Source organism: Henckelia pumila, chromosome 3 (assembly GCF_033568475.1).
Source record: "Henckelia pumila isolate YLH828 chromosome 3, ASM3356847v2, whole genome shotgun sequence".
NCBI classification, from domain to species: Eukaryota; Viridiplantae; Streptophyta; class Magnoliopsida; order Lamiales; family Gesneriaceae; genus Henckelia; species Henckelia pumila.
Genome location: NC_133122.1, coordinates 182,785,351 through 182,795,320, shown reverse-complemented (window position 1 = coordinate 182,795,320; position 9,970 = coordinate 182,785,351). Strand labels below are relative to the sequence as shown.

The 9,970-nt window shown below is 37.5% G+C and overlaps 1 protein-coding gene across 1 annotated transcript; it reads left to right on the top strand.

The window, feature by feature from the left end:
- The first annotated feature begins 2,021 nt into the window (after positions 1 to 2,021).
- Positions 2,022 to 3,706, top strand: LOC140892845 (aspartic proteinase nepenthesin-1). The gene has a single exon (XM_073301861.1). The coding sequence runs from the start codon at positions 2,224 to 2,226 to the stop codon at positions 3,559 to 3,561; it is 1,338 nt and encodes a 445-aa protein (XP_073157962.1). The 5' UTR covers positions 2,022 to 2,223; the 3' UTR covers positions 3,562 to 3,706.
- Positions 3,707 to 9,970: the final 6,264 nt, after the last annotated feature.

Here is a 9,970-nt window from a genome sequence, read left to right as displayed (position 1 = left end):
TATGATCATGTGTAAATAGTAAAATTATTAAATGTGTATTTTTGGACTATTCTCAAATGAAGTTCTATAATATGCCTCTCCGTTTGTGAATGAAACAATTGAGTGAAGAAAATTTTATAAAGTATGGAGTTTGACATATTTTAAGATTTTGAGATTTTTACTTTTTATCATAAATTTTTACTTTTGACAATAAGACTAAAAAACGACAAAAACTCTTATGAGACGGTCGCAAGTGTCATTTTTTTAGACAGGTCTCTTATATGAGTTATCCATTAAAAAATATTACATTTTATACCAAAATTATTGCATATTATTATAAATATGGGTAGAGTTAACCCGTCTTATAGGAGTATTATTCAAATAATTTTTAGTTTGCGAATCACGATAATCCCATAACTATATTGGATAAATTTTGTATGATAAGTTCGTCCAAAAAAATATTAATAAAGAAAGTTAATTTTTGATTATCGATCAAACACTCACTTATTCCACCGTTAAATCGTACACTCCATTCGGAGTAACTCAAGCAATTATTTAATTCGTACACTCCATTCGGAGTAACTCAAGCAATTATTTAATTCGAGTGTGGGGAAGCAACCTCACGACTTGGAACATTTTCCAACCACTAGAAAAAAGAAATAAATAATGAGTGTTAAGACACAATTATATGACTCTATCGCTTCAAACCTAATCAACTAAAAATTCCTTGTTTCTTACATTACGTGCCAACAAAATAACATATATATTCTGTGATTCATAATTGGTAGAAATTAAAGGAGCGAGAGGTAGCCCACCAAACCAGCTATACTCTAGTTTTTTTTTTTTTTTTTTTCCATACCAAACCATATTGATTAAATTTTTTTTATCAATAGATATTTGAGGGTAGGTAGAGAAAAATATCGAACTTTTGATATGCTGAGGTTATCCTATTGAAAAAATACTGAATTTTCGATATATCGAAGATTTCGGTACTGTACAGTAACGATATCGAATTTTTTTGTATGGTAACCGAATAAAATTTGAAATTTTCGTATATATATACAAATATACCGATTTATCGAATTATTATATAAAATTTTTAAAATATATAATATTTTTAAAAAAATCAATTTAAAAATATTAAAAGATTTAAGGTTTTTTTCGGTATATCATAAAATTTCGGTATAATCAATGTGCTAGTTATATGTACCAAAAATTTCGGTATGATATCAATACAAAATTTTCTTATACCACTTAATTTTCGATATGATATATGTTTTTCGATACGATACAATATGTCACACATCTTTTTGAGATACGTGCACTAAAAATCTTTCGGGTTTCTATTATATTTCATTTCTTAAATTCAATAAGAGATGAGGAAATATTTGATAATATTCTTACCTTCTTTGTAAAATTTATTAGATCTCAAATTCACTGAGTTCAATGAAATTTTGATTTGAAATGCATGCCATGTTCTACGTGTCTTCACATTTGCATAGTACGTACGAACGTAAATGCATGAGATTTAAATAAAACATATGAATACAAGCACCATAAATCAGCTTAGAAAATTAAACCACAACTAAAGAAATCAAATTAAACCACAACTAAAAAAAAATCAAATTAAACATAAGAGTACTGAAAGTCTGAAAATATATATTTTTTAAACCTTAAAAATTACAAACTAGGGTCATTACGATCGAACAATGTCGTAAAAATTTACTCATTCAAGAAAAAAGAATCCATCTTGATTTAATATTGCAAAATAATCCAATAGATTTGGTTGAATTATATTAGGCAACATAATGTCAAGTTTCTGTCACAGGTAAACTACTTAGCCTAAGTATTTTGAGACCCTTATACAAGTAATATATATATATACACTTATACTAATCTTGTTTTTTAGCTGATCAAATTCACTACTGATTGTTCCAACCACCACAAATTGACGCAAAGTGCCACCTTACTTTGATGTAGATATTTTTCATAGCATATCTGACTCCATTTCAATATTATCTCCATTTTTTCTACATGTTCAACATTTTCCCCTTGTAATTCATTCTCTATGTTCCCTCCGTTGTTGGAACCTTGATTCATGATCAATGTCCTTTTCTATTCATTTCGTTTCACGCTTTCAAATCCCTCTATGTAAATTTATTCAAATTTGCATGTAACGATCGAATTAATAATTAATTGATCACTCTCAAGAATATATATATATATATATATTAATATTAAAGAATGGCTTCGTTTAATTTTTCTTTCTATTCAATGGCATCGACTCTGGTGCATGCAGCTCTGTTGGCTTCCTTCGTTCCGCCTACTGTTTCGACATCAAGGTTAACGGGTCGCTCCGGTTTGAAAACCGGGTTCCACGTGACGTTAAAACGCGTGGATTCCGGTGGAGACTTCACGAAATTCGAGCTGCTGAAACGTGCAATGGGGCGTGGGAGGAAGAGGGTCGAAAGGATCCATGCAATGGTCCTTGCCGCAGCGGACGTAAGCGTAGAAGCTCCGATACATGCAGGAAGTGGTGAGTTTCTAATGGAGTTATCCATCGGCACCCCACCAGTGTCGTATTCTGCTATTCTCGACACCGGCAGTGACCTAATATGGACTCAGTGTAAACCTTGTACGCAGTGTTTTGATCAGCCGAGCCCTCTATTCGACCCGAAAAAATCGTCGTCTTTCTCAAAGTTGTCATGCTCTAGCGCCCTTTGTACCGCACTCCCTGTGTCGTCTTGCAGCGACGGAGACTGCGAGTATCTGTACACCTACGGTGACACTTCTTCGACTCATGGTTTTATGGCCACCGAAACTTTCACTTTCGACAATGTTTCGGTCCCAAATGTTGGGTTCGGCTGTGGTCTCGACAATGAGGGTGGAGGGTTCGATCAAGGTGCGGGGCTCGTGGGACTAGGGCGTGGGCCGCTTTCGCTGGTTTCGCAGCTAGACGAACCCAAGTTCTCTTACTGTTTAACCTCCATAGAGTCCACCAAGATAAGCAAACTATTGATGGGGTCTCTAGCAAGTGACATCGACGACGTTTCACGCGACACCAAAACAAGTACCCCTTTAATCAAGAACCCATCATCGCCTTCTTTTTATTACCTTTCCCTTAAAGGGATCACCGTTGGTGACACACTTGTACCTATCAAGAGCTCTACATTTGCTATAAAAAAAGACGGGACCGGAGGCGTGATCATCGACTCCGGGACTACCATAACGTATCTTGAAAAACAAGCATACGAACTAGTGAAGAAAGAGTTTGTTGCTCAAATTAAGTTCCCGGTTGCGGACGCATCAGGAAAAACTCAACTCGATCTGTGCTTCACTATTCCATCGAACACGCAAGAAATCGAGGTGCCTACACTAGTATTCCATTTCGAGGGGGCGGATTTGGTGCTCCCGGGGGAGAACTACTTCATTGCGGATTCGAGTGGCATCATGTGCTTGGCCATGGGGAGTTCGCATGGCTTGTCCATATTTGGAAACTTTCAGCAGCAAAATTTGTTGGTGGTGCATGATCTTGTCAAGGAAACGATGTCGTTTGTGCCGAAGCAGTGTGATCAGCTATGAAACATTGCATTCATGTAAAAGTTTGGGACTCTCTTGTACATGTAATGTTTGTTGCATTGGATACATAATACATTAAAGGCAAAAAAGAATGCAAGTGGTTAATTAATTTCCTCTGTTAATCGTAACCACTACGCTTCTGCTGTCACCACCATATTTGGAATATATGATAGTAAACATTCCCTAAAAAACTTCGTAAGCCCAACCACTTACATTTGTTGATTCAGTATCAGTTAATCCAGTAACTTTCAGCCCAGCCCAGCCAGTAAGTAATGCTAACCTGTTGATTTTTCAAGAAAATTTGGATAAATTACTTGAGCTGGATTTAACCGATATGGAGTAGCTTGATTCTTCACTAGATTTGAGCTCGAGATCTAATTATTTCTATCCGAATTATATTGCTCAAGAGCTACTCGAGTAACTATATATTATTATTTTAAAAAGTACATATAATTTGGGGGCATTTTTGTCCATATAAATATAAAATTTAAACATTGAAAATTATTATATTCACACTATCGAGCTCAAGTAACTCAATCTTATTAGGGACAGTTAATATATAGATCTCATCCTTTTTTTTAATGAAGTCAACGAGGCTAATTATGTTTTATTTAAATCAAATGGTTTTCGCTTAAGGGTAATATAGACTTTTAAAGTTGGTACCAATTTTCAAAAAAATACTCTCATTTGGGGCTACTTTTACGATAAGTAAATTGTCTACTAACTCTAACTCGATATAAATTTTTTAAATGTCTATTGATGTTCGGTAGACATGTCTACTGCCTTCAGTAAATGTGTCTTTTGAAGGCATTTGGCAAATCAGTAGGCAGTAAAGTCTATTGAAGGTTGGTAGACATGTCTACTGCCTTCATTAGTTGTGTTTATTGTAGGCAGTTGGCAAGTCAATAGACATGTCTACTGCCTCCCATAGTCGACATGTCGACTGCTTCAGTAGATATGTTTACTGCACTAGTCGACATGTCGACTCAAGGCAGTAAACATGTCTATTGAAGTAGTCGACTGGATCAGTAGACATTTTAAAAAAAATATCTACTGAATCAATTGATAACCTACTAATTGAAAAGGTAGATAAGAGCAGTTTACATGAATTGAATCATAGTCGATTGAACAAAAAATAAGTCGAAACTGGTGTCACATGAAAATAAGTCAAAACAAGTCTATATGAATTGACAAAAAAATTGTCTGGAGATTGAAAACTTACCAACACTCCTTTCTTTTCCTTTAGATGAGTGTTTGCATCTCTTATTGAATTCTTGGCATGTGCATTGTGATTTCCAGATTGATTTGTAGAGATTTATTGTAAGCAAGGCACTGATTTCGATATCTTGGTAAAAGTGTTTGAGCCTTGGACAAAGTGGATGTAGGATCATTGATTCGAACCACTATATATCATTTTGTGCCCTTTTTCATTTCTTGTTCTTTGTCCATTGAATAATCGTTGCATGTTGTGTTGTTCTTGGCGAGACTTGATCGGTTTGTGTATAAGATCATCACACATATATATATATATATAGGTTATAAAGTCATTACAAACTGGCATCAGAGCCTAGTTTAAAGATGAGTACCACGAGGTTTGACATCGAGAAGTTTATGGGAAAAAATGACTTCGGTCTGTTGAGGTTAAAGATGAGGGCGTTGCTGGTTCAAAATGGGTGCAAGGTGCACTTCCGGGAGAAGAAAAGATGTCTGATAAAGTCAAAGGGATTGACAAGAAAGACATTCTTGCGATAAATCACAGTGCCCTGATTTTGAGTCTTGGTGTAGTGACCCTACCCAGATCACCTACTAACCAGAGTCTTAAGCATGCAAACCGGTAAGTAAAACCTAAAGCAAAAGAATAATACAACCCAATCGAAATATCTACTTAAACAAATTAATAGCAACCTAGCAGCTAACTCTACAGTCCAGCCTTGATCACCAACTAAACTCAAGTCCAAGGTAAAACACATGCAACTGTTCCGTCGAATGAGGTGTCCAAGAAACACAATAACATGGACGTGAGCGAACTATGCTCAGAACGTAAAGCACGAGTAAACATACTGATATGATGCATGCAAAATGAATGACTGAGTAACTGGGTATACTGATCACCAATCCTGCTCATAATGGTGCCAAGGTGTGTGTAACACCTCGATTTTATCTTAATTGAGCTTACTTGAGTTAATCGGATATTACAGAGTTCAAGAGTCGACTTGATTTTGATCAGGGTCTATTTTGCAAATTTTGAAAATTTCAGGGACTAAAGTGCAAAATTGGAGTTTTATATATTATCTACTCTAGTTGACTAGTCTTCTTCACACCTTCTTCTTCCCCTTGCATGCCTCCCTCCATTAAAAACGCCCCAAAGCTTTTTCAAGCTTTTAGAATTCAGTCCGAGCTCAATCCGTCCGTTGAAATTTATTTCTGAAGGCAGTTTAGCGATCACGGCAGTGAGAGCTTCGTTATATCGTAAGTTTTACTTCGATCAGCTAAACTTTGATTTTCGGATGATGTTAGAATCGATTGAGTTTTGATTATGTTGTTCTTGGCAGAGTTCTGATCGTTTATTCTCAGTCGGTTTTGAAATAGAGCGACGTTCAGATTTGTTATGATTTTTGGAAGCCTATTTTCGAAAATTGAGTTTTGAGATTTGTTGGAGTTGAGCCTTTGTTGTTGTCTTAGCATTGATATGAGTTGATATCGATATTGTACTGCTGTCTGTGTTTTCAGTTTGATCAGTTTATAGCCGTTATGCCGCCAGTTTGAGTTTTAGAGATTTTCCGTTTGAGTTGTTGAACTTGGCTATTGATTTTTGATCGTCATTGTTGATCTACTTTGCCTCCGTAAAGATCGTTTGGAGTTTGTCGAGCCTTGTGTTAGTATCATTCGATCGTCGAAGAGTTGGACGTAGAGCGGTAAGAGTTTACCTTGAGCCTTGTTGATTGTTTAGGTTGTATAGATTTTGATATAACCACTTTTGTAGCGTATCCAGAGTTGGAGCTACTTGCTTAGAAAGGTACAAGCATCCATCGTTTAGCAGGATAGCATACTCGAGACAGTTGGTTCTTGAGTTTTCCCTTAAAATCACATACTTGCATCAATACTTGTTCTAGCATGTGGAACTTGTATTCTATTGATTAATTGAGATTTTGTTATGTGGCTTATGTTTTATGTTTCTTATGCATTCATCTTGAGCCAAACCTTTGATTTCAGCTGGCAGAATAACCCTTTTTATTTAGACATTTTGGGGGCTATGTTGCGAGTGGTTTGGGTTGTAGAAATTCACCTAGTGTCAGAATACTCCTCATTGTCGCGCCAAAGTCTAGGGGATTGGGATACGTGGCACCACCTCGATTAGGAGAGTCGGTGAGTTGTTAGGTGATCTCATCCTCGGGATCCCAAAAGCAGAGCAGCAATCCCTTGTTTATCAGAATTGATATCCCTATTTTAAAGACATGCATATCATTCATTTTGGTTTGATTATGTTTTCTTGAAAGCATGTTGTTGATATGTTACTTGTATTACTTGTTATGTTGCTTTTACTGGGAATATATTCTCACCGGAGTTATCTGGCTGTTGTTTTGTTTTGTATGTGTACTTGGCAACAGGAGTGGCAGGATCAAGTCAGCGAAGACCTGGTTAGCATAAAGAGTGAGAGATATAAGTGAGACTCGGTTTAGAAGTCGTGTCACCATGTCTTTCTAGTTTATGTTGGAACATGTTTAGATCTCGAACTTCGTTGTTTATGTTGTTTCGAATATGCGAGCTTTATGGTTGAATGTTGTCGTTGCATGTTCTATCCTTTTGAGCAGTTGATCAACTCTGGAACTTCATGTATTATTTGGAGAGATTGTGATTGTAATGCATGATTATTATTTGAATGTATTGGGTTTGAGTTTTATCAAGTTTCTGCTGTATTTTTGCTTCTGTACTTTCACCGCTCGATCAGTGAGTTTTGACCGATTGAGAGAGTGACATTTTGCCATGTTTTTGTTCTTTCAGGGTGCCCGCTCGATCGGTGGTTTTAGACCGATCGAGCGGTGCTGGTTTTTACCCGGGCAGAATGTTGGAATTTTTGGGCTCGCTCGATCGGTTGAATTCTACCGATCGAGCGAGACACTTTTTTTAAAAAAATTCTTTTGTCTTTTAGTCTTGGATCTAGTATGCTTAATTACTGTTTAATCCGAGATTAGATGTTTAGAACCGAGGTCTCACATTAAGTGGTATCAAAGCGATAAGTTCTTGGTTGAACTAGAGTGAGCGGGATAGTTCGAGTCCGCAAATATTGGCTCCTCGCCTGTGATTGAGTTATTTAACTGTTTATTTAATTTCATGCGAGCATGCTTTATTATTTGAGAATTGATTGAATTACATGATTTTGTGATTTAATTTATAAAGCATGGACTATTTGAGATATAACTGTTTTTGTTATCTACTGGTATCCGATTTTCTGAGAGGTTGAAAGGACACCGCATTGTAGCGATTGAGATATCTTGTGTCCTAACCTTTGATTATGAGATGGGTCCTCGTCGAGTTATTAACAGAAACCAACCGCCAGTTACTCCACCGAATGAGCAAGCTAGTACTGAAACTTTTCAAATGGATGCTACAGTGACGCCTATGGAAACCTTGCTGAAGAGGTTTCAGTCGTTTAATCTGCCTTTGTTGCTAGGTACAGAGAATCCGGTTAACTGTGAGAGATGGTTGGATGACATTGATTAGTTGTTCCATTCCCTTGATTACTCTAACAACTTCCGAACTAGGTTAGTCATTCATCAGCTTCGTGGTATTGCTAAGAACTGGTGGATCACGACAAAGAGATCCATGGAGAATCGAGGTACAATTGTTACTTGGTCTCTTTTCAAAAATGAGTTTTATAAGCGGTTTTTTCCTATTTCGTACGAAAAGGATAAGGGAGCCGAGTTTGCTAATCTGAGGCAAGGGAACTTGAACATTGAAGAGTATGCTGCCAAATTCGATAGTCTGTTGCGTTTTGCACCGCATATTGCTGACAATGAAGAAGCGAAAGCCGACCAGTTCATTAATGGTCTGAACCCCGACATCTTCACATTGGTAAACACTACTAGGCTCGATAACTTTGCGGATGCCATGAATCACGCAAAGGGAGCTGAAGCGGGTTTGTGGAGATAGAGAGGAAATCAGATGGTACATCAGCAGCTGAGACAGTCTCAGAACCAACCGTCTCCGTATCAGAATCAACCATCACAGTATCAGAACCAACCACAGAGTTACGAAGGAGGAAGCAGTAGCGGTAACAGGAAGGATCATTACAAAGCAAGAGGAAAATAGTTTAAGAAGCAGGGGAACAGTTCTTCTAGTTCCAGTGGTTCCAAGCAGTTCGGTTCAAGACAGATTTTTGGATCCTCATCCTTGTTCTGCAAAAAATGTGGAGGTAGACACTCACCGGATCAGTGTGTAGGATTCATTGGGAACTGCAATACCTGTCAGCAACCGGGACACTTTTCTAAGGTGTGCCCTCAGCGTAGTAGAGATCGAGCTCAGAGTGGGAGTCCATCTAGACCTACAGCTCAGCCTGAGAGGCAGTCTTCGGCGGTTCACTCCTTCCAGCCTCAGCAGCAGAACAGACAGGGAGGTAACCCGAGTGCAAACCAGCATCCGAGACAGCAGGCAAGAGTCTTTGCTTTGACAGAGGATCAGGCTCAGGCAGCACCAGACGATGTTATAGCAGGTAACTGTTCGATTTTTGGTTATTTTGCTCATGTATTGATAGATACAGGTGCTTCTCATTCCTTTATCTCTGAAAAATTTGTGTTGATGCATGCTTTGTCTACTGATTTGTTGCTTACTGTAGTAGCTGTTACTTCACCTTTTGGTGGAGGAATTGTTTCTGTCAGATTAGTCAGGAACTGTGAACTTTGTTTCGAGAGAAATTTGTTAGAGTTCAACTATATTGTACTTGGGCTGTCAGATTTTGACTGTATTGTTGGTATAGATGCTTTAACCAAGCACATGGCAACAATCGATTGTTTTCTGAAGGTTGTCAGATTCAGACCTGAAATGGCAAACGAGTGGAAATTCTTTGGTAAGGGTTCTCGATCTAGAATTACTTTGATTTCAGTGTTATCTATGACTCGTTTGTTACAAGGAGGTGCAGAGGGATTTTTGGTTTATGCTGTTGATGTACTGAAATCTAGCCCTGAATTGGTTGATATACCAGTGGTTAGAGATTTTGCTGATGTGTTTTCGGAAGAAATTCTTTGATTGCCGCCTATTCGAGAGATCTAATTCAGCATTGATTTAGTGTCAGGTACTCAACCTATTTCCAAAGCTTCGTATCGTATGGAACCAGTTGAATTGAGAGAATTGAAGGAGCAGCTTGAGGATTTGATTGCCAAGCGATACATCAGACCAAGTGTATCGCCTTGGGGTG

Bases quoted from the DNA above. Each gene is read 5' to 3' on its own strand.
- LOC140892845 (XM_073301861.1), top strand. From the start codon at position 2,224: ATGGCTTCGTTTAATTTTTCTTTCTATTCAATGGCATCGACTCTGGTG.